This window comes from Triturus cristatus, chromosome 7, assembly GCF_964204655.1.
Source record: "Triturus cristatus chromosome 7, aTriCri1.1, whole genome shotgun sequence".
Lineage (NCBI taxonomy): Eukaryota > Metazoa > Chordata > Amphibia > Caudata > Salamandridae > Triturus > Triturus cristatus.
The window spans coordinates 762,768,797-762,794,601 of NC_140590.1; the positions used below are offsets into that span (position 1 = coordinate 762,768,797).

General features: G+C 48.6%; 1 protein-coding gene across 4 annotated transcripts in view; it reads left to right on the forward strand.

The window, feature by feature from the left end:
* The window catches only part of HGS (hepatocyte growth factor-regulated tyrosine kinase substrate), a 289,334-nt gene that overhangs the window by 22,712 nt on the left and 240,817 nt on the right, over positions 1–25,805 (forward strand). For all 4 annotated transcript variants that reach the window (XM_085617506.1, XM_085617507.1, XM_085617508.1 and 1 more), the window contains exon 4: positions 21,680–21,772. In XM_085617506.1, coding sequence (XP_085473632.1) covers positions 21,680–21,772 — 93 coding nt within the window. The remainder of the gene's footprint in view (positions 1–21,679; positions 21,773–25,805) is intronic.

Here is a 25,805-nt window from a genome sequence, read left to right on the forward strand (position 1 = left end):
ATTCCTCACAAAACCAACAGTGAATAAAGGACAGAACAGTAGTCTGTGTCTCGAAGTAAATCAGCGGTAAGCAACTGATGAATGGTGCCAGCTGCAACAGAATGTCGCCGCTTCAGTTCATAGTTTTTAACCAGATGCGAGTCAGGCAATGCACATTAGTGCTGAGAAGACCAGGATCTCTTGACCGCATTTTGTCAAGATCATATTAGGAGAGTACCGAGTTGGTCCGCCTTGCTGATGCTCAGAACGGTTTGTAGTTGGTGTCAAAGAGTACAGCGGGAACTTTTGTACAGTGACCTGGAGTTTATTGGGAAGGTTGCTTTTGTTGTGTTGCCTTCCACTCCAATGACAGACTTGGTGTGAATTGGAAACTTGTCTGCGAGCTTTGAAGTCTTTTTTTCGGCCACTTCCGGCATCCTTCAATTGAGCAGCACTGAGTCCATCTTGTTTGTGTGTAAGCTCCGTGCAGCCAATTGGTTTATATGTGGGCTGTGATCAGGTTGCGTATGTCCTGCATGTTGCACACTAAAAGACTGACGTTGAACCACTACTAGTTACTCTTGGAGATCTTAAGTGCATATTGGTCGTGTTTAAAGTGTGCAGAAGACTTGGCCAGGACGCTGTTTGGGTGAGCGGATGTGGCATTGATAGTACATTGTCACTTGAGAGTCTCAAGGGTGCTTTTTGGACTTTGTGATCAAGACTTTCTTGGCTTTTGGTCTGGCAAAGAGGCCCAGAAAGTAACCCTCCAGGGTACATGAGATATCGCGATCTGTCTGTGTGAAGGGCAGTGGGATACCCGGTCACAGTAATGCCTAAATTCAGGGCAATCCCATACCATATGATAGAATGCCTCATCCGGGCTTGCATACCTTCGTCAAGTTTCCTGCGACTCAGAGTATATCTTGTTGATTGTCCTAGGTTTCATGTATGCCCTGTGTATGTGATGCAGCTGAATCATGCAGAAACATGAATTTCTGGAGGTTGTAGGGGCATACTGCAATATTCTGCTCTACTTATTTCTCTATGGATATTTTATTATTATAGTAAGTCAACTGCGGAAACGTTGTCCTGAAGAATTAACAACTTGTGCATCAGTGTTACAGCCTTGGATTTCCCACTTGTGGAGCATATGATTTGCAACCTCCTGTGTTATAGTGGCTGATGATCTGGCTTCAGTCAGATCGTAAGACTCTGTATAGGTGGTAGTGGTGATACACTTTAAAAGGCACAGTTGCGTGAAGTTACTTTGTTATGGTTGGTGACGGCTTGTTCTTTGGATCGCACAGTTTCTTCCATGGTGTGTCAAAGGTTTTTGTGAAAACTGGATGGACATCGTATCCCAGTGGATCTATGAATTGATACAGAACATCTTCATCCTATACAAAGCTTGGGTGATTCTTCAGCATAGATGTTATAGTTTGCAAGGTAGCCAGTGATAATGTCTTACTCTTGGTTCTCCCACACCTGTGGGAGCCGTAGATAAAAGTAGCACCTTGTTACTGAATTGAGGCCATTCAGAGAGGGGATGTGGTTGGTTCATCTTGGGGGAGAGGAGGAAAGGGGGGGGGGGTGCAGGACGGGACAATATCGGGGTAGGAATAGCAGTTATCCAAGTATGGATTTAGCCTTGGATATAATCCTCAGCACTTTGTGGTTTTATTGTACTGATTTTTTTGTGGATGGTTGAGTCTGTTTGTGGAGATGTTTCATAAATGCATGATCTGTTGGTGTTTATTGTAATAATTTTAAATAATTGTAAATAAATCTGATCTAATCTTGGTTAGCTCACTGTGCATTTGTCAAGTCATCACTACAGCGGCGACCTTCCTGTTGTAGGTCGATGAATAGATTTGCAGTCAGTGGTAGAAGTCCGTATGGTGGTAATATTGACATGATCAGACCTGATCAGAAGCCATGACGAGGTTCTATGTTTTTTCTTTGTTGGAGGGGTTTCCAGGTTCGCCAGTGTGGACTGGTGGGTCGCTCCATTTTATTCTTTCGTCTTCATGGTACGCAGGCATGGCTCCAATTCTTTAATTTAGACTAGCAGAGCCTTTGGGTGGGTGAGTGGTTTCGCTGTGTTGGAATCTGCACCCCTTCTGTCAGGCATCAATCCTTTTAATGGGTGACATAAACAATCTGGCGTGCATCATACAGCCTTCTCTCTTTCATAAGGGATCTTTTCACTCATTCCAATCAGTACGTCAAATTGAAGGCAGCGCAGAGCCTGCTTCATGGCACCATAAGTATGGCCATTGGATTTGTGTTGCCCACCTAAGAAATGATGTGCTCCGATCTTCTCTCATAGGCCTGTTTAGGGAGGAGGTGACTTGTATGGTTTAAGTTGTCTGCCACTTCTGGACTTGATGGAGGCTCCTCAATAGAATGTCTTGCTCAAGCTAACTTGACGGTCACGTAGTCCTCCAGATATCTCAAGCTAAATTAATGTACGGTTCTTTGATGCAGCTTGTGGTAATCTTTTAATTGCGGGCCAGTCTTCTTTCTTCTGGACTCTGCTGTGTGTGTCTTGGGAGCAGGGAAACTCGTTGCTGTTCCAACCTTTTTTTTGCTGAGAAGAGTCGGAGGTGGGAAAGCTCTTCAGCCAGACACCTCCAGGACTTCTCTCCCTTAGGTAGAAGAGTGCTGTCGGGTGGGCGCTTTCCTACAGAGAGAATTTCAGTTGATGAGTTGAAAGCAGCAGTGCAGGCAGTGGAGCTTGGACTGATAATCTTTCTGCGTCCTTCCAGAGTGACACAGCTGAAGTCTTCACAAAGTTGAGGGCCACAGCAGCAGGCAGCTTCTTCTCTCTGAGTGAGACAGCATCTGGGGCTTGTGGACAGGCTGCCCCCGTACAGTCTGGTCAGTACTGAGGGCACAGCCTTGCTTGCCTCCAGATGAATCAGCATTATGAGAAGCAGGAAGGCAGATCACTTTGGGGAGAAGCTGCGGCATGCTTTTGGAGCAGAAAGAGGTGAGATAGTAGGTCGTGGTGGCAGGAGGTTGTGGTGATATTAGGCCTGACATCGGTTGTGTACCAGCCTTTTTAATGGCATAGAGCAGACTTCTTTAGGCTTGGTGGTGTCCAGGAAGGTTCACAGTGCTGCTGGGCAGGTGATGACCCTCTGCTAGTGGTCTTTTCCATGTGCCTTTCTTCTCTTCACTTTTGTGCTGTACACCACGCTTCACCCACCAACAGGAAGAAGCAAGAGTTGGATGAGGTGCCAAATAGGACAGATGGGTGTGCCTCCCTTGGAGAACAGGAGAATGCTGATCTGCAGCACCACAGCTGGTGGCAGGCCGCCTCCTGGCTAGGGCTGCGAAATCAGACCGAGTCTGACACCTGGAAGCCATTGTAATGTCATGAGTTCTAGGCCTGCATTTTTGTAAACTAACGGCATGGGATAACTGGACTGAGAGTGCATTTGACCAACTCCTTTTTATTAGCAGGGTTATCTGACTGGTGATGCCTGTGAAGGGATCGGTGTGAGCAAATTTAAGGAAAGTCCTCTAGAAATGGGCTGCTTTGACTCCTCCTCAAGGCTACATTCATGTGATCTCTCATCATTGAGATCCTGAGCCTTGAGGTTGAGGTCATCCAAGTAAATTAGTCTGACACTTTTAGCTCACAGAAAATCTGCAACCAGATTCCTCAATCACCATTGGTCTCAAGAGGAGAGCCATTACTTTGAATACCTTCTTCTGCCACCCTGTCTCCTCAGCAGTCCATACAATGTGGGGGAAGATCCAGCCTCGCTGTCCAGTCGCCGTTACTCAGAATATGAATTCTCTTTATAAGAAGTTTCGGAATGCTAATCGTTAGTTCATTTTTTCATAGATTTAGCACAGGTCGGAATCCTTTGTCCTTTTCACCTCCAGAAAAAATATTGCTTAGATGCAGGGTGCATTCCAAATCCTTTGTATCCGCTTTCAGATCTGTGCAGTGAAGAAAAAGATCGCTTGGATTTCAGACTACATTCATGTCTCTGTGAAAACACTTCACTGTCTGCAGGAGCTGAAAATTTCACCAAAACACTTGTGCTTTGGCCCGTGATTTATGTGGGGAGCAGAGTGGACAAGGCTTACTTATTTAGAATCATGCCAATTTAACTTGCTCCACTTAAAGATCCTCTTTAGAACAGGCCTAGTTCTGTATTGTTTCTGGATGGAAAAAGGCAACCAAATCTTCAGTCAGTAACCCCTCCCCCCCACATGAGAGACCTAGGTTCTTTGGAGACTTTGACTCTGGAAGCTGCTGAGCAAGAGTAATGCACCACTTCTAGTTCCTCCAAAAACACTTGAACTAAAATCTTTTTTAGCGGAAGTTTGGGCTTTGTCCAAGGTGGCAAAGGTCCTTACAAATGTACTCCTTTTTGTTTTCTTTTTCATGAAAGAGTCCGTAAGATCCACCTTCCCTACTTGCTTGTGCCATGGAATGTTCTTCTAACTTAAGGTTTATTTGCATCTTTAACAACATCAGTTCTGCAGATATTGAGTAATTTGCATTGCCCAACATACAGAATGCCCATTGGATCTACCTTGAGAGGCCATCTGGATCTATGAGAGTGCCCTCCTCCTTGGCACACTCTGCAGTGTTCAGAATCTTTGTTAGACCAGCCAGATCGAGTAATCCAGTGCCTCACAAACTTTTTAGAATGACAAACTCACAACCCCACCTAGCTTTAACCCCTTGTGTGCCCCGCCCTGTGCCGGGCATTGAATTAGCGGGCAGGGTTCATGACGAGATAGTCTCGTCATGGGCACTCAAGGGGTTAATGGACATGAGGCGGGTGTTTTTTAATGTAAATAAAGCATTGCCTGACAGCGCACTGTAATTTACATACAGCACATTTTCAATTGAAATGGCCACTAAATGTGCAAAGGCATACAGCTACACTGATCAAACTATATTGCACACAAATCATATTGTGTGGCAATCGGATTTCAGCGAATATTTATTTATCCTTTATGCATCACAAAGTAAGGTGTTTTGATCTTGTTAAAACCTTTTTTTTCATCACACTTCAGAATTACAAACAAATGTGCTTCATTTTTGCTTTCCTAACCACTGAATGTGTACAATTCATTTACAGGTGTTTACATTTTGTTGTGTTTTACAAAGAATGACATCCTACAGCGTTTCCTTTCACATTTCCTGTACCCCAGCACGATTGTCACATAATCCACTTTACATTTCTTTCTCTGACTGCAAAGTGAGAGGAGATTGTAAACACCAATCTGCATGTTATAAAAAATAAGGAGCAGTTTGTGAAAATACTTAGCCTGACATTTGACCTCTGTCTTTGAAGCACAGCAAATGTGAGAAGATAAACACATAATTTAAAGGTATCATTATTTATTGTTTGACTTAGTGACCTACCAAAAATCGGTTCACGACCCACAGTTTGGGAAACACTGCAGTAATCCGTTGTGGCATACTATCAGAACTGGTCTATACTCCTTCTTGTGGTCTAAATCTGACACCTGTGACACATCACAACCCCATCACGCTGAGCATCTAAGGCATTTCATGATAAGGTGAATTGACCCCCCCCCCCCCCCTCCCTCCCCCCCCCATCAATGAATTTGCTAAGCCTTCAATAAATATGCAGGATCACCTCTTCCAGGGGAACCCACTATGTCAGTCTTGGATGGTAGAGGTCATATGGGTCAGAAAGACAAACTTACCCCTCTAGATTGTTGTCCTCTAGCTCATGCACAACTGGATCCTCTAAATCATAGGTTTTTATTTTTTTGGGTCTTAAAGTTTGCCTCTCTCCTCATGATCCTTATCCTCCAGGTGTGAAAAAGCAATGGCATGTGCATTCCTTAGGCCCCCTCCAGGGTTTATTCCCTTTTTTGTATCGCTCCCTCTGACCAGTAGTCAGTAGAGCTGCATAGACATAAGTGCTCCCTTAAGAAGCTCATCCACCTGTACTTCTGGGTGCTTTCCTTACCCATGGGCAGATGGGCCTTCACCTATTTGTTTTCTTTCCTCAAACGAGGAAATTTCCCTCAAATAATATGTGGACCCTAGTTTATTAATCTAAAACACAGCAGGATAAAGCACCTTTAAACGTTCTCCCCTGCCATTTATGAAGAAAATTGTTACAGCCTTAATCGCAATACTCGTGGTGTAAACCCAGCACAAGAAACCCTTCTGCCTAAAAAAGATCATCCCTGTAAGACCAGACTACAGCAGGACCAGACACTGTACTGCCACTCCTCTGGTAGACCTAATTCCCCCTGGCCACACTCTTTAAAATGGTGGAGGTTTATGCTGCTGGAAGCAGGAAATGGACTGCATTTGTTCATGGCAAGTGCCCCTTGAGTCCGTGGTCTGCGGGTCTCAAATATTTGTGGTAGAGCCAAGCAAGTAGGAGGGTCAAAACCAGAGTCCAGTGGAGTAACAGCAAACAAACTCACTGTGCATTAGCTTTCATCACTGCTGTCATTCTTTACTCACTAAAGCAATCTTGGCCCAGTAATCTGTGAGGTAGTGTGAGAAAGTGGCTCTGTAAATACTGTTCCCAAATAGGTACAGGGTGTACAGAGTCCACAGTCCCCAGAGGTTTGGCAGAGGTTAAAGTTAGATATAACCTTACTCTCTAAAGTGGTAGCTTGGTCGAGCAGTAAGGCAGTATCAGAGGACAGTGTAAAGCATTTGTTGCACACACCCAGTCAGCAAATGGTCTCACACACTCAAGAACTGAACTCTAAGCCAATGGTTTGTATATAAAAATATATGGTTGTTTTATTTTAGAACCAACAATAGGTATTAAATATATTTTTTCTCAGAATGAGATGCTTTATATAAATACTTTTGCAATATGCAATTGGCATTTGTAGAAAGTTACAAGTTGTTACAATAGGCAACACAATTTTAAACACAATAATGCATTGAGTTCGATGGAAGATTCAAGTTATTTGCAATAGATTACTTTCAGGATTACTTTTGGGATTCCAGGGCTGGATCCTAGATTCAGTCCTGGGACAGTACTTAAAAAGAAGTGATAAAAGTCGACTTAGTTACTGTTATGATTTTTAGACAATATTTTGCTATTTTAAAAGTTGAAACTTAGGAAAATATTTCATAGAAAACAGTCAATGATTCCCTATGGAAGAAAATTCAAATTGCAGGTATAGTATGTTCTCGTTACTTTTTTTTTTTTTTTTTTTGAAACCGTTTATTGCAAAACTCAAAAAATATACAAAGATGGGCCTACAACCTTCCGGCCGGCCGCTAGCAAACAAAAGGAGCATATGATACACATTGTAGAGCGCGCGTTGCGGCTGAGGAAGATGCACAGGAGTTAGCAGCGTTGATAGCCACACCATCCGGACCCCACTGTACGGTTTCATTTTAAACTGAAATAACAACCAGAAAAAACAAAACCACAAGGCAATCTACAATCAGAAATAGCAGCATGTGCTCCCCTGAGAGGGGGACCCTACCAATCCATAGGAGTATCAAGAAGGGGAAGAGATCAGGATTAGGGCTAGGTAAAACTCAATGCCCGGAACAGGGAAGATGGGTCGGCTACGGGGATGGGGCAGGCGACGGATCGGGCAATAACGGCGGAGTGCAGATTCCCCCGCGGTAGGCGTTCCAGGGGCCCCAGACTTTCACCCATGTCCCAGGCTTACCTCTCGCAACATACACCACCTTTTCCCGAAACATGCACCAATCCATATGTTCCTTCCAGGCCGAGACAGTCGGGGACCTCTGAGATCCCCACAGTTGAGCAATATCACGCTTGGCCACCATATATCCCAGAGTCACCCACCACGTCTGTGGCGCCGAGTAGTCGGTAGGTTCCCACACATTCAACAGGCATCTCCTCGCTTCGGGTAGTAGCACCACATGCGTAACCACACGCAGGACCTCATGCACACCACGCCAGAATCGCTCCACCTCCGGGCATTCCCACAATATATGCAGAAAGGTCCCCAAAGCGCCACACCCACGCTTACACAACCCGTCCACAGCATAGCCCATACGCAGAAGCCTCGGCCCCGTCATGTAAACTCTGTGGAGTATCTTGAGCTGGACGAAGCGAAGGCGGGCCGGTATGGCCACCTCTTTCGGGGAGGCCACCGCAAGGGTCCAGTCCTCGTCGTCCAGCTCCAGTCCATCGGCAACCCAAGCCTCACGAAGGGCAGTCAGCAATCCCGTGCGGTCATTGATCAGTTTTTTGTAGATCAGTGAGATCGTGCTGTCCGGAACGTGTCCATCCAGCACTCTATCCTCAAGGGGGGAATACTCCGGGATGGATGCAACGTCCGGGAAGACGGAGCCCAGTGCATGACGGATCTGCAAATACCGAAAGTACTCCCTGCCATGCAAGTGGAATTCCGTCTGCAGCATCTCGAACGTTTTAAATCCTCCCCTCGTCCAGAGATCCCCCACCTTGCTAATGCCTATCATGTCCCACTTCTCGAAGCCCTTCGAGGTCCACAGGGAGCCCAACTGCTCGGACGCGTATAGTGGTGACGCCCGGGTCAGACGATCCTTCCACCCCATCGCCACATTAGCCGCGTGCCACACTCTCACCATGACACGCGTGGGGCCGGTCAGCCGAGCGTCAAGCGTGCTGGAGTAGAGCGCTCGATTATAGTCCCCACCCGGGAGTAGCATCTTATCCATTTCGAATGCCGGGTTTAAAGCGGGCCCATACAGGCCGTGATTAATCGCAGCCAGCTGGGAGGCCCAATAGTATCGTTTGATATCCAGGAGGGCAATCCCTCCGTCATACCATGGAAGCGTCAGCTTCGCCAGGGCGATACGCGGCCTCCCGTCCCAGAACAGGCGGCCCTGCAAACTCTCCACCTCACGGAAGTAGCGCGCTGGGACGAGGTCCATAGTATTCTGCAAAGCGTAGAGGAAGCACGGCAGAGACATCATCTTAAACAATGCCGCCCGGCCGAGCGGCGAGAGCGGCAAGCGCCGCCAGCGCGTGACCTCTTCCTTCAGGCGCTGGAGGGGGGGAAGCAAGTTCCGATCATAACGGGCCTCCGGGTCCAGAGTAATGAAGACACCCAGGTACCGAAATCCCTGCGGGGCGATCTGGATCGGACAGCCCCGCGGGAGAATAGGCGCCTCCCCAGAGAGAACATACACGCACGATTTAGCCCAGTTGATGACAAGGCCGGAGTTACGACCAAATGAATGCAAAACATCAACCAGTACTATAAGTGAGTTACGTGGGGAAGCTAGGTACAAGAGCATGTCATCAGCGTATAGGGATACGCGGTCCTCATACTCGGGGGTCCAACGGAGACCACGGATGGAAGGCTCCCACCGCAGCCACTATGCCAGGGGCTCCAAGGCAAGCGCAAAAAGGAGCGGCGATAAGGGGCAGCCCTGCCGCGTGCCCCGGCCCAGCTCGAACGGAGCCGATACTCTACCGTTCACCACCACCTGCGCCAATGGGCCCGAATACAGCAATTTGACCCAACTGATGAACCCTGCGCCAAAGCCAAACTTCGCAAGCATCGCCCAGATGTATGGCCATTCAAGCGTATCAAACGCCATGGTGGCGTCCAGGGATGCCAAAATGGCCGGCTCCCGTATGTACTGAACACGTGCGAGCACCCCATGCAAACGCCGCAAGTTAAGAGCTGTGTTACGATGGGGAATAAAGCCGGACTGATCCTGGTGAACCAGTTCGCCCACCACGCCGACCAGCCGATTGGCCAGGACCTTGGCGAGAATTTTAGGCTCCGCGTTCAGTAGCGAAATGGGCCGATAGGATGTAACCCGGTCCCGAGGTCTCCCCTCCTTGTGGATAACCACGATTGTAGCCAGACGCTGGTCCAGCGGGAGGGAGCCCACCGGATGGGCCTCCAGGAACATCGATCGGAGATGTGGTGCCAGCGTATCCGGTCTCAATTTGTACAACTCGATGGGGAGACCATTGGGACCCATGGCCTTGCCGGAAGCGACCGAACGTATGGCGAGGGCGATTTCGTCGGAGGTTGGAGCGGCGTCCAACGACACTCTGTCCTCCTCCGAAAGGGAAGGCAGCGCGATATCCCTGAGCAGGGTACGGGAATCCTCTTCAGAGCAGGAAGACACCGGGGAATACACCCCACGGAAATAGTCCGCGAAGCAGGAGACAATTCCTTCCGGCTCAGTAACACACACACCGTCCGTTTTCTCAATCAGCGGGACTACACGACTCGCTCTCTCCTTTTTGTCCAGCCACGCAATCAATTTACCAGCCTTATCACCCACATCATACAATCTCCCCTGTTGCTCTCTACTGAGGCCCCTGGCTGCCTCCGTGACGAGGGCCCTATAGGCCGCTTGCTTGAGTTGGAGGACATGTAATACGGCATCCGTCACCCCACTTTCTAGATTACCCTCCAACTCGGCTATCTCAGCTTCCACCCGGGTCACCTCCTCCCGCTCGCGCCTCCGGGTGTGGGAAATGAGGGACAGGGCCTCTCCTCGTAGTACTGTCTTGAATGCCTCCCACAGTGAGACAGCCGAAGGCACGGACCCCACATTCTCGTCAAAGTAGCGCTGGAGGGATTTAATCAATTCAGCGCGAATAGTGGGGTCGCGCAAGTCCCATGGATTGATCGGGACCACCCTACCCTCACCCCTCGGAAAAAGGACCAGGTGTAACAGGAGCGGGGAATGGTCCGAGATACCCCGTGCCAAATGGCGCACCTCTCCCACCCTCCCAACATAGGCCGCCGGGACCAGGACATAATCTAGTCGTGAGAGACTACCATGGGCCCCCGAATGGAAGGTATACTGTAACTGCGTGGGATGTTTTAAACGCCAGCAATCCACCAATCCCAAAGTGTCCAATAGACCAGAGAGCCACGCTTGGGCCCGGGGGAGGTCCCTAGGGGGGTGACGATCCACAGTCCCGGAAACCACCGCATTGAAATCCCCCCCCCCACCACCAGAATCCCCCCCGGAAGGCCAAGGAGGAGGCGCCCCAGGTCCGCAAAGGTAGTCGACTGCAGCCCCGGTGGGACGTATACTGACACAAAAACAACCACTTTGCCCTCCATCCTTCCCACCAAGACCGCGTAACGTCCCCTGTCGTCATGGAGCACCTCATCAATCTCCAGCGGAAGCGAGTTCTTAACCATGATGCCCACACCCCTTGAGCCAGACGTAAAGCCCGAATGGGCCACTAGGCGATAGCCACGCCGATTCATGGCGCAGAAGGAGTTGCCAATGAGGTGTGTCTCCTGCAGAAAAACTACATCGGGCGAGATTCGCTTCAAGAACTGCAGGACCACCCCACGTTTAATCCTGTCCCCCAGTCCATTCACGTTCCAGGACAACAGAGTTAGTTCCCTACCCCCCATCATAGACAAGAGCCACCATTCGTCCCCCCGAGAGCACTATAGAGCTAGCACAATGATACTTTTACCTTGTGGTGAAAACGAACAACACCCCCCCATCCCTTCCCACCCACCCCAACAAAACTCCCCCCTCCCTGCACCCCTGCATGAGCCCGAACAGCCCCCCCAACGTGCAGTGTGCCTGTCGCCCCATATATATAATAAAAACTAGCTAAGCCCCCTAGAGGAGGAGGGAGAACCCCCAAGAGACCCCACACAACCTCCGTAGGAGGGGAAATTATACAGACCGATGCTTAATCGAGAGTGGCATCATTTTTGTCCAGAGTGAAGCCCAATATCACCCCCTCAGTCCCGATCCAGTGTGCCGTCTCCCCCCGCCGCCCCCCCCACCCCCCTTCCCCCAGATCACGATCCCCAGACAGAGTGTCCAGCCAGTCTCCGGCCGCTTCGGGGCGATCAAAAAAGTGCGTGCGACCCTCTACCTCCACTCGCAGCTTGGCTGGGAAGAGCATTGCGTATTTAAGGTTCAAGTCCCGAAGACGGCGCTTGACGCCTTGGAAGCTCAGTCTCTGCTTCTGGACCGCTGGGGTGAAATCCGGATAAAAGTTCACCTCCATGTTGTCAAGCTTAACCGGCCCCAACAGTCTGGAGGCTTGCAGGATAGCGTCTCTGTCCCGAAAGTTGAAAATCCGGGCAATGAGGGGCCGCGGAGGGGCTCCGACCTTCGGCCTTCCCCCGGGAACCCTGTGGGCCTGCTCCACCGCGAAGAATTTGCTCAGCCCCCGTGGCTGGAGATAGGTAGCGATCAGGTCCTCCACAAATGGGTCCGCCGCCGCTTCCTCCCGTCCCTCGGGTACTCCGATGATGCGGATGTTGTTTCTCCGGGCCCGACTCTCGGAGTCCTCCAGGCGCCGATCCATAAGCGCGCTCGCCTGACTAAGCCGACGCACCTCTGTTTGTAGCGCCGCCACATCAGTAGTAAGGCCCGATGCGGTGTGGGCCAAAGAATCAACTCGGTCGTTGGTCTTGGAAAGATCGGCCCTCACCAGGCCAACATCCACGAGGACCGAGTCGATCTTCTGTGCCAGTGTGTCGAACCGCTGGCCTACCGAGGCCTTCATCTCGGCAATGGCGCCCATGACATCCCGCAGAGTCAGATCCGTGGGCAGGTCCGGGGCATCCGGAGGGTCCTCAGGGGATTTGTGCGGTCCGCCGGGAGATCCCTTCTGGAGGGTATAGCGGTCCATACTGTTGGCCTGATGGGTGGTAGTGCCACGCCGGGTCGGCTTGGTCTTTGCCCGGTCTCCATCTTGTTTGGTGGCCATGGCCACTAGTCTCCCGGTCGCACCAGTCACGTCGTGAAGGGCAGGCAATCAGGGCCACAAGCTCCGGGGGGGGGGCCACCCCAGATCGGCGGGGTGGGTCACAGCCGGCGGGCAGGCCAAGTCTCCCAGCGAGACCACACCAACACAAAGAGCCCCGCGACCCAACCCTGCAGTGACTGCAAGGGGGTGCGAAAGCGAAAGCGCGTGGTGCGCGACTCGCCAGGCCCGGCCCGCCGCTGTTGTTCACTTTGTCACTGGGTCACCCCTCAGCGCAAATCCGGGGTCTGGCGAGGAGAAGGCCGCAGACTTCAATCGGCGCTCACTCCGGTGTCCGAGGTCCGATTTGACAACGGGAAACGGGTGCCACCTCAGCTCAGGCTCACCAACACATTCCCCTCATCCGAGACAGGATAAATTCAGGATAGTCGTGGGAGGTTGCGGAGGTCCTCGGGAGCCTCGCACCTATGCGGCCATCTTGGTTGCGCGCTCCTCGTTACTTTTTTAATCCAGTACTGGGTGCCTAGACTCAGTACTGGGACCTTTATCCAAAACAGGTAAGTAATTACGTTGTCACAGTTTATACGATTTTTAAAGAATATTTAAAGTTTGCAGAAATCGACACTTGGAAAAAATTTCACAGAAAAACAGTCAATGGTTTCCTATGGAAAGAAATTGGGTTACTGGTAAGTACGGTTGTGAATATTTTTCAGGGTCAGTGCTGGGCACCAAGATCCAGCACTGGGAGCTCACCTAATAGCAGGTGAGTATTTTCGTTTTCGTTACTCGGCTGATGTTTGGTGAATATTTTAAGTTTTGAAAACACCACACTTAGAAGAAACTTCAGAAGAAACCAGTCACTTACCATATGGAGAAAATTGAGTTATCGGCTTTAAGGTAAGTACTCGACTGGCAGAGTTAAGGTTCTGGGCATAGACTCGTGGGTCTCCCAGGGTCAGTTAGGTACAGTTATTACACCCTCAGCGGCACAGGGGCAGCCGGGTGCAGAGAGAGTAGAGATAGTTGGGCCCAATGTTATCCTATGGGAGGCAGGGGGGCCGTGGTTGGTGGCTGCTGACTAGCAGGCCACGCGGCTGTGGGAGCTGGGCTTCTGGTCACTTGCTCAGGGCAAATGGGTAAGTAGATAGGTGTAGAGGTTACACTGCCAGGGCCACTCGGGCGGCTGGGTGCAGGGTGCTTTTGAGCCTTCGGGCGCTCAATTGATTTCAGTGGGAAAGCTCCGGTTTAGAAAAAGACTGCAAGCTCGGGGACGAAGATTCTTCAGGTGCCACCACCACTTCGAGAGGTAAGTTGGGTAGTTGGAGGATAGGTAGGTACCCCGGAGTTGGGCACAGGGGGCCGCAGGGCGCCGGGTGCAGGTGTGCCTTTTGGTGTCGGGGAAATCTTACCCTCTGTTGATCGCAGTTGGGGGGGCACCTGGTTCTGAGGCTGCAGGCGTCGTCAGGAGCGTCGAGGGACGTCCTTGGGTGCCGGACTCGGGGTCACAGTCGCCGTGGGGTCGTCCTCGTGGTCTTTGTTCACTCTGGCACAGGCCAGACTTGGTGGGTGCAGAGTGTGAAGGGTTCGCGGTTCCGGGCTGATGCCAGGGATTAGAAGCAGATTTCGAGTAGAGCCTCTACTCATGGGAGTCCCAGGTACTTGGAGCGAAAAGGTAGCCAGGTCCTCCGGGGTTTGTGAGGTTGCTGGCCACAAGAGGTGCCGGGTTGTAGCAGGAGCAGGTTGGAGGGTCGACAGGCCGGTAGGGCTGGGGCCAAAGCAGTTGGTGTCTTCCTCATCTTAGCAGCTGCAGGGCAGGTCTTCTTTCTTCTTGCTCTTCTTTGTATTTCGGAATCTGGAATCTGAAGGTTCAGGGTGCCCCTAAATACTAGATTTAGGGGCGTTACAGGTAGGTAAAGGGCAGGGACCAATGGGTCCCTGTCCTGGGGTGGGTACACCCCCCTATTCTGCCACTCTCCTGTGGGAGGGGGGCAGTAGCCTAGTCCTGATTGGGTAGGGTCTCCCATCTTCAAGATGGCGAGCGCCCGGAGATGTGCTTCACCTCGCCTCCCCCACCTGAGGGGTGGGGTTGGCAGGCTGGCACATCCCCTGTCCTTATTTGGGGTTTCCGGCCAAGCTTCCCGCCAGAGTGGGGGGTTGCAAGTGGCCTGGGAAAGCTCACAGAGGCGGCATGCCTTTGAAGCTTCCCCCTGCCCATCCTGGGGGAGGAGATCTAGCACCTCGCCCAGGATGTGCATTGTTGCAGGCCCAGGAGAGCAGGGGCTCTCCTACCCAGGTGTCCAGCAACATGTCTGCTGTGTGGCAGCCTAGGCAGCCTCTCAGACCAGATGTGGATTGTAGGTTAGGTTTCAGGGGGCCTCTCCAAGATGCCCTCTGTGGTGCTTGGTACATTAAATCCCACATTGGCATCAGTGTGGGTTTAATGTGCTGAGCAGTTTGTTACAAAACTTCTCAGTCTTCAGTGTTGCCATTATGGTGCTGTGGAGTTCGTGTTTGACAAGCTCCCAGCACCATGTACTCTTAAATGACAGCACTGCACTTACAGGGCCCAGGAATGGACCAAGGTACTGTAGGGGCACAGGGCTCATGCTCCTGTGCCCACACCACTGGCATAGGGCACCCAGCTAGAGGGGAGGCTGATGTATGCCAGGGCTGTGTGCCATGTCGACTCTCTGTTTTGTCCTGTATCCAGACACTCAGCCTGCAAGGGCAGTGTGTGTGTTAGGGTACAGGGCCTCTAAGGGTGGCATAATGAGTGCTGCAGCCCTTAGAGTACTTCCCTGGTCACAAGGCCCTGGATACCTAGGGTACCATTTACCAGGGGCTTACATGTGGCCAGGGTTTGCCAATTTGGGTTGGAGGTTTTGGTTTAGGGAAGGAACATAGGCCCTGGGCACCTGATTGGCAGGAGCCCAGGGCACACTTAGTCAAAGTACATTCAGCAATTCAGCAAAAAGTGGGGGCATACCATGCAAGAAAGATGGCACTTTCTCACAGGCAGCGATTACTCATAAGGCTTGTTGGGCAGCAGTTCCTAATAAATTATACCAGGGAACAAAGGTCACTTGAGTGGAAGCTTCAAAACAGCTTATTCACCAATTTAACCTACAAAAGGAATACAAGGAAGGCTGCACAGCAAAATTAAAAGCGGCCATTGTGACCACTAAATTCTTTTTAAGATTCTTGCACCATGAGTTGCTGTTTTTTTATTTTAAAAAATTCTCTTTAGTTCTAACCTTCCTCATTTTGGGAAGTGTAGTATTTTTAGGTCTCACCTACGCAGCGTGCAAGCGCTGCTTTGGAGTGTCCTTTTAGAATCACTCCGTACTTTTTTGGAAACTCGTGCATGTACTGCACGGTTTCCAAAGAAGCCCTCGTGCATGTACGGCATTTACCTTGAGGGAGCGAGCAGTGGCGCCATCTGTTAGCAATTATCGCGCCCGCCGCTGCTCCCTCCCGTAAGGTAAACGCTGTAGATGGACGAGGGCTCATTGAAAACAGTGCAGTACATGCACGAGTTTCCCCAAAACTTCCCCGCGCTTGTTCTTCCTTCGCTCTTCCTTTCACTTCCCAGTGCAGCCAAGCCTGGCAGGTTGCAATCCACTTCTCTTTTGTTTTTTTTCTCGGAGAAATACCATGCTGTTTGTATTCCTAGGGGCGTTTTATACACATTTGTAAGCCGTTCGATGGCAAAACTTTCAACCACGCCTTTGTCGTCTTAATGGCAGCCATAAATTACCCCCTTCCTTTCTGGTTGGAGTACCAAGCTCCGTTGCCTTTCAAACGATCAAAGTTAAGTTTCTTTCAAAGCCCAACTAGAAACAACCTATTGTATGTCACGGGACCTTTTAGCCACAGTCCAAGCAGCCCATAAATACATAAAGCAGCCCATTAAACACCAGGGCATCGACTAACCCGTTGCCTCAATTCAGTCACCGAGTGGGGAGAACTGAACTCGAAACAAAGCACCTCCTTAAAGCACAATGCAGTCCATTGTCGCGGCACCAGAGTGTTTACGTTGTGAGACCATCTAAGGGCCAGGCCGAGAAATTTTTGTTTTTTGGGGCAGCAACATCCCGCGGCATATTCCATAAAACAATGTGCACTACGGTGATATTGAAGAAGATATATTTAAGGCGCAGGCAATGTTTGTCCAAAGAGCACCGCAGAAAGTGAGGCCTGCTGTGCGGAGACTCCAAAGGTTATGAACTTGTCAGTCGTCTGCGGAGAAGCGAGCGCTTGTCTGTGCTCTTGCCCGCCCCTCCAAAGCCCGCACATGCCCCATGTGGCAGCTGGCCTAGGATCTTAAAGGCACCATGTGCATGGCCGCGACTGCAGCACAGCCTGCCTCCTCACACGGCAGCTTGTCTCTGCTTTCACCTCGCTCCTTGAAAGCGCTTGTCTCCGCCCTCCTCCAGGTCACCCAAGCCTCGCTGTGCAGCCGTGGGACGGGGCTGGCCCACCCGGATTAGCCAAGTTCACAGCTTGTTGTCCACACGTGAAGGCGGCCGGCTCAAAACAAGCCTCTGCCGCCCTCGGGCGCGGCGCTCCTCTGCCTTTTTTATTTTATTAAAAAATAGTGCAACAGATTTGCACATGCCATTGGCCACTTCAGGCTAATAGGTATTTTCGGCGGAAAGAGATTTCCAGTTCCCGGAATTATTCACTTATTAATTTGCTCTAGAATGATGTTGGCTTCTCCAGGCCACTTGCTGTACTCCGCAACTGGCCCCCACCGGTTCTGACTCGGCAGGAAAACCCAATTGAGGAAAGGGGGTGTGCCAGCCTCTGCCAACCTCACCCCTCAAGTGGGGGAGGCGAGGTGAAGCACAACTCCGAGCTCTCGCCATCTTGAGGGTGGGGAGCCCTACCCAATCAGGACTAGGCTCCTGCCCCCCTCCCACCGGAGAGTTCAGGCTAGGGGGTGTACCCACCCCAGGGAAGGGACCCATTGGTCTCTGACCTCTACCTAACTGTAACGCCCCTAAATTTAGTATTTAGGGGCACCGTGAATCTTCTTTCCTCAGATCCCGAATCCAAAACAAGAAGAAGAAGACCTGCCGTGCAGCTGCTAACAAGAGGACGACACCAACTGACTAGGCCCCAGCCCTACAGGCCTGTCGACCCTCGAACCTGCTCCTGCTAAATCCTGGCGTCTCCAGTGGTCAGCAACCTCGAAAACCCCGGAGGACCTGACTGCCTTGCTCATCTAAAAGACTGGGACTCCCACAAGCAGTGGTTCTGCTCAAACAAGCAACAACTCCTGGTGCTCAGCCAGGAACCGTGAATCCAGCACACCCTGCACCCGTTGAGCCCTACCTGTGCCTGAGTGAACAAAGACCACGAGGACGTCCCCCCGGCGACTGTGACCAAGAATCCAGCACCCAAGGACCCTCCTCTACGCTCCTGACGATGCCTGCAGCCTCACAATCAGGGACCCCTCCAACCGCGACCAGCAGAGGGTAAGATTTCCCGATGCCAAAAGACACCCCGGCGCCCTGTGGCCCCCTGTGCCCAACTCCTGGGTGCCTACCTAAACTACAGCTTCCCAACTTACCTCTCGAAGTGGTGGTCGCACCTGAAGAATCTCCGTCCCCGAGTTTGCAGCCTTTGTTCGTCTTGCAGCTTTCCCATTGAAATCCATTGAGCCCCCCGACGGCCCAAAATTACCCTGCACCCAGCCGCCCGAGTGCCCCTGGAAGTGCAGCATCTGTTCTATCCTACTTCCCCACTTGCCCTTTGTAAGGGACCATGAACCCAGCTCCCACAGCCGCGTGGCCTGCCTGCTAGCAGCCACCAACCAAAGGCCCCCTGCCTGCCATAGGCTAACATTGGGCCTAACTCTCTCTGCACCCGGCTGCCTCTGTGCTGCTGAGGGTGTATCAACTGTACCTACCTGACCCTGGGAGACCCCTGAGTCTATGCCCAGAACCTTAACTCTGCCAGTCGAGTACTTACCTGAAAGCCGACAACCTACATTTTCTCCATAGGGTAACATTGACTGGTTTCACTTGGAAATTCTTCTAAGTGTCGAGTTTTTAAACTTTTAAATTTTCACAAAAAATTACCCGATCAACGAAAACGAAATTACTCACCTCTTACCAGGAGAGATCCCAGTGGTGGATCTTGGTGCCCAGCACTGACCCTGAAAAGTAATTATAACTGCGATTTTTCCAAAAACCAAACTTTCCTCTATAGGATAACATTGCCTGGTTTTTGCCAGCAATCCTTCTAAACTGTCGATTTTTGAACATACAAATATTCCTTAAAAATCGCCTGTTTAACAAAAACGATTTCTTTCAACTGTTTACAGGATATGCACCAGGGCTGAATCCAGGATCCAGCCCTGAGTAAGAAAAACCTATGCAAAGTAATTGATATTGCCTTTACTTAAAAATTCCCATTGAGCTCAATGTTATAATTGTGTTTAACTTGTGTTGCCTATTGCAACAACTGTAACTGTTGCATTTAAAAGTCTATTGCTTATTGAAAGTACTCAACTAGAGCATTTCATTCTGAGAAAGTATTTTGATACCTACTTGTGGTTCTAAAATAAAACAACTATATATTTTTATACACAAAACAATTGGCCTAGAGTTCAGTTCTTGAGTGTGTGAGACCATTTGCTGACTGAGTGTGTACAACAAATGCTTTACACTGTCCTCTGATACTGCCTTACTGCTCGACCAAGCTACCACTTTAGAGAGTAAGGTTATATCTAACCTTAGCCTCTGCCAAACCTCTGGGGACTGTTGGACTCTGTACACACTGTACCGTACCTTACCTTGGTGCAGTATATACAGAGCCACTTTCTTAGAAAGGGTATATATACTTTTTCACACAACTTCTGAATGTTTTTTGGTTTTGTTCTTTAATAAATGACCTAGTGAATTTGATGTGTTATTTGTTATGTGAGTTTTGATTAGAGTACAGTTAGGACTTGGAGAGGACTACACAAACACCAGATTCAAAATGATGTAAAACCAAAGAATGTTCAGAAGGTATACTAACTTTATCACATCGCTGTAGAATGCCTCTACCTTCTTTTGGAGTACTAACCCAGGCTGACTGAGTAGCCTCTTAAAGTTTAGAGGTATTTATGGAATTGTGGAAATGGAAATTAACTCATGGTGGTAAAACCTGCACCCTGCTTGAAGAAAAGAGGCCAATCTACAGATGACTGCCGTGTTCCCTTGAGACTTCCAGCTACAGACATAGCTGTAAACCTAAACTTGCGAACCTCCCCTCATATCTTGTGATCCCTTAAAAGGGTTTACTTCACCTCCCCAATATGAACTCACTGTAAAGAAACTGGATTTGCCTTTGCAGGGCTACTACCAATTTTTGCACCCATTTTAACTACTACACACTAGTGTAATGGCTCTGAACTGCCCAGAGTCCTTTTAATCAGGGCTCACTGTGTGCTCTGTCCCTTATAATATATGGTTGGTTGTCTTACACCCAATTGGGATAGCTCAACTTAATTGTAAGTCCCTAGTATATGGTACCAGGATTACCTAGGACCTGTAAGTTGAAGTCTCTCTCATGGACTACAGCACTAGTTGCGCCACCAAGAGTACCACAAGGTAAAACATGCCACCACAGACTGGTAGCTTAGTTTTAAACTGCTAACTCCACTTTGCCATTTAAGGTAATACCAAAGCTCAGTCCCCCCTCTTTAAGTATATGTCACCCCTAAGGTAGGCCTATTGAGCCCTAAGGCAGAGTACTGTATAATAAAAGGTGGAACATGCACTTTTACATGTTCCAGTGATTAAAAACCCAAAATGTTCTTTTTTTTTTTTTTTTTTTTTTTTTTTTTTTTTAGTGTGGAAAAGGCTAGTAGCCCCTTTTGTCAGTGCCGAGTTACAGACTGACTCCTCAGCCCTGCTAACTTCTGACTGGAACTACTAAAATTGGTACTGTAAGCTACCCAAGGGATCAGTGCATTAAATCCGATTAACTGATTACACAAAATATAACTGGTGGACATAGTTCATCTTTAGAAGTTGCCACCTTAGTTGCTCAAGGTATCCAGTGCCCTTTTTGCAGTTCCACACAAAGACTGTCCTCACAAACTGCCGTCTGCCCTCCTAGGGAGATGTGCAACAGCTCCCAAGAAAGAAGACAATAGCAACCTGCACAGGAGAAAGGTGTTATCTCTCCCTGGCAGGAAGCCATTCGGGTGTTTGCCCAAATGGTGAGCTTCAAAGGAAAAGCTGCCTTTGAATGTCAAATGGGAAACACTTTTCTGAGAGACTGCTCTATTGTTGAGGCAGACAGGATGGCACTAGGGACGGAAGGGGAACCAGTTGTCAGACCAGTTTTCCAGGAGCATGTCGTTTATTGTTGGAATAGTCACAAGTGGTGGTCCCAATAAGCTCTAATCGTGCAACAAGTTGAAACATGTGTGCCAGAGTTTAAATGGGCAGCCTAAAGGACATGAAGTTCCATCTCTCTTCTGACATCCAATGTGAGAACATGTATCTAATCAGGAACAGCTCAGACGACACCCAGCAACTCAGTATCCACAAAATCGCATCAGGCACACAGTATTAACTTGCCTGTGACATTTAGTATGATTTTGAGCACTTTCTCAACACGCTCTCCCTTTTTGAAGAAAAAAAATAGAAAACTTAAAATGAAGATGCTCTTCATACTAGACTAGTATTCGTTTTTGTACTCCACCCGAGATTCTACGCCATGTCTTGACCTCAACCCAACCTATTATTCAGAATTTATGATAGCCTTTTAAAATACAAACTGCACTGGCCTTTAGTATTTCTCTATCAATCCTTTGCTCTGTCTCTTGAGTTGATTTGAGGGCAATGCCAGTAGCTCTCCTGGATTAATTCATGTATCCGTTTTGGAAAGATTAGCAGTCGTATTGGGAGAAAATTCGGTTACTTGGCCAGAATCAGGATTCTGCGCTTGCTCCTCTTCTATGTATCTATTTTGCAATATATAAAAGTATAAAACTATCTTGTTTTCCACCACCCCCTCCGCAGGTCCTGGAATCTGTGGTGAAGAACTGTGGACAGACTGTACATGATGAAGTCGCCAACAAACAGACAATGGAAGAGCTGAAGGAGTTGCTGAAGGTACGGTCTTATAGGGGAAAGTCTCTTTTGTGCTCTGTGGGTTCTAATTCTGTGGACCCGGCACGCTGGCTGGGAGACTGCAGAGAAGCAGATGATTTAATAGTGCATATCCATAGAAAGCGAAATGGAGGGATACTTTGAGAGCCCAGCTTTTTGGTTGGGGTGAATCGTAGATGCAGATTTTTCTCGAACCAGCGCCCAGTGGCTGGATGTGAATGATGTGCTCTGGGCACCCAGCAGACTGCCTGGGGAAGTAAAGCACAAAGTAAAGGAGTGACGCATGGGTTCAGGTGCTTTTGAGTGCTTGAGTGCCTTTTGAGTCTGTGTACATAGGCTGGAGAATGAGAGAGGAATTCTTTGGCAGCCCAGATACACAGGATGGGGGTGCCCGGTGTTTTAAGATCCATGCACAGACTAATGCAGGAGTCGAGTTGTCTGGTTGGGGGCCTAAGCACATATGCTTGGAGTGAGCGGATCCCTTTGTGTGCGGTTCTTCGAAGTGGCAGAAAAGTGTTGTAGGAGCCTAAGCTTTGGCTGGTGATAAGAGGTTTGTGAGATTGCTGCAAGAGCTCATGTAAACAGGTCAGGGAACATGTGAGTACTTTGACAACCAAGCCATATCATTTTGGAAGTTGGTACTCTGACTGTCCATGCCCTGCCATGCATGCATGCATGCTTGTGTTGGATGAGGGTGTCCAGAGCCTTGCGACCCGTTGCAGGATGCTGCGGTAGTGCTCAGTGTCTGACACATTGTGGGCATATGCTTGGGCAGCAGTTGTGCAGTGCTGCTGGGCACACAGTCTGGGGTTAGTGCCCAATTGTCCACCCCGCCGTTCTGTGCATAGGATGGGCAGTGCATATTGCCCACACCTCACGCCAGGTTTGGGTCCTAGCTGCTGCAAAGACTGTTTATTCAGTGCTTCGCTCTGTATGTACACACAGGGTAACGTAATTCTCTGTGCTCAGTAATAATCTGTGAACACATGGCTGTAGAAGTGCGTCGTGACCCTGGAACACGCTTAACTATTTGGGTGCCCAGGGCCTGGACACGCAGGCAGTGGCTTTCTTGTATACAGGCAGTGGCACAAATAAAAGGCACAGGAGCGAAATTTGCCTCATTCTGGATCAGGAACTGGACATTTATGCCCTTGAGGCTTGGTCTCATTATTTTACCAACCAGAAGCAGTCCAGGGTAGGCCAGCGATTATTAATTCACCCATGAGTAACTGGTCTTCGTGCTGTGAAGGCTGAAGTACTCTAGGGTCCGTTGACCTCACAGAGGTATAAGTGACCTTCCATGAAAAGGCGTAAACATTAAAAGAATGTTTGACATATTTAATGCTGTACGGAAGTAATCTTGTTTTTTAAACTCATCTGCACCAATGACATTTTGTCACATTAAACTCGCATCAAGAAAATGTTAATTTTACTGTGTAGTTGAGCATTTGCATGTTTGATCACCAAAGCTGATGAATGCCAGTTTAATATTTGTCAAATACATTTAGCATGTACCTTCTCCATACGTACATGTAACCTTTTTCTGTAGCCTGATTGCTAGCTTTATATGAGAAACTTTCAATGTGCTTACTTTTGACACTTAGTATCATACATTGCTGTAGAAAACTATACCAGAGTATGGTGTAAAATGCAATGTATAGTGTCGTAAACATCACTGTTTGCTAAAAAAAGACTAGTGCCACACGTGACATAAGGGGCAACATGGCGACTATTTTGGTGAATGTTTTTATCACAAATGGTATAAGGTTGTTGCAAGATTGCAGAGGTAAACTGGCTGAAAGGCCGGTGGGACTGAAAGTCAGTCAGTCAAAATCTTTTAATTTCTAAGAAATAATTTCTTATAGGAATATTACATAAACTTCATTTGAATTACACAATTACAAATATCATTAAACCAGACCGTATAAAAATGTTAATTTCTTCTCATTAAAATTCAATGAACGGTCATCACCTTATCGTATACCAATTAAAAACCCTTAAGATATCATTAATAACGATATCATTAATAACCCAAGACGCATAATTCATTTATACTTGTAAGACATTGCCAAGTTCAGGGCCATACTTAAAGGTGAGGGGGTGGAATTATCCGGGGCCACCATCTCATTTCATCATCTTGAGCAGTACGAAGTGCAGCATACAACCGGACCCCATTATCATATACCTGTTAGGAACATTTAGTAAGTTTGGCAAAAACCTAAAGCATGCATCTCATTTTGCCTAGCAGTATTGTAAAGTATAGTATACAGAACAACTATCACAACCTCAGGACTCTCCTTCACTAACCCATCGTCAGAACCTATGGACTCAACATTGTGTCATACGCAGACGACACCCAACTCATCGTCTCCCTATCCAAGGGAGCCCAACACCGCCAGACACAACTTTCGAGATGGCATGGAAGCCGTCGCCAAATGGATGAAAAACAGCTGCCTACAACTAAACACCAACAAAACAGAAGTGCTCATCATGGGCCCAAACCCCGACACCTGGAGCAACAACTGGTGCCCCCCCCCCCTGCCCTCGGAAACCCGCCAACCCCCCCGGACCATGCACGCAACCTGGGAATCATCCTGGACTCCGAGCTCAAAATGGACCACTAGATCAACTCTGTCTCGTCTTCCTGCTTCCACACCCTCCGCTTCCTTCGTAAGACCTTCAAATGGATCCCCCTCAAACACAGAAAGACTGTCACTCATGCCCTGGTCACCAGCAGACTCTACTACGGCAACGCACTCAATGCCGTAATTAACAAAAACCTCACCCGCAAGGTACGGAACATCCAGAACGCCGCCGCAAGACTGGTCCTCAACCTGCCAAAACACTGCCACATCTCCCAGCACCTGCGCACACTCCACTGGCTCCCCGTCGAGGCGAGAATCGCCTTCAAGATCCGGTTGAAACGCGATCCCGGAGTCCAGGGAAACGTGGGGCGTACACGTTAACAACCTGCTGACGGCTTATCATGCCGTAACTACTACATTAGATTGCCACTTATGGGATGGAATCTCTTATTCTGGAATTTAGGAGCCGCACTCGGTTGCCCCACCTATCGTTTGGTTTGATAGGAGATACACTGAGCTGAGACTTATGCTACAGAAGTGAGAAGGAGTCATACTAAAGACCTGCCTTTTGAACTTTTATGACCTACCGGGTAGGAAATATCACCGGTTTCAAGGTCTAAATATCCGCTTGCCTTTCAACAGCCCTGAAGAAGTCAAGGGTTTAATTGCCCAATTAACTAAACACGTGTTGGCTGGCTTGCTATGAAATTCGACTACAAAAGCAAACATTCTAAAAAGGACACTATCCTTTGCATCTATGACCATCATTAATTGTGTTGTACTGTTGTCTTTACACTAAGCAAACGGATTTACAATGGAACCTTCTATTGACCAGCACCTAAGATTAATGTCACCCTTTCGTATTCTTCCCACAAAAAATATGCTATTACACATAGATTAAGGGTATGTGTGCATTCTGAATAGCACCCATTGTAACAATGCCAGTTCCCTGGGGAACAGAATTACGATAAATAAGCTAAGATGCACCACAAATTCAAAAAACAGTATCAATTAAATTAATATAGGAGGACAAGATAATCCTTGGTTTCAATTTCTTTATTCCAAATTCATTGGACAATATGAAGCGGTACAGCCGACGCGTTTCGTCCTGACATAGGACTTCTTCAGGGCTGTTTTGAAAAAATACACAGATACAATACAATTACACACATATCATACATTTTTAAAAAAATATCCTATACTGGATATTTGTCTGACTGGCTCAAGCTTACATATAGACAGACATATTTACATAAATACTATTCCTTAGAAGTGATCATAATTTTAAAAAAGAGATATCCCTTCAATCAAAACGAAAAGAAATCACACTATATCTTATTCTCATAATCACCTAATGTACCCCACCCTGAGAACACAGCTCAGCAAATTTACAATATATACATGAAGAAATTTCTATTTGAGATTATCTTAAATGAGAAAAGAGAGGAAAA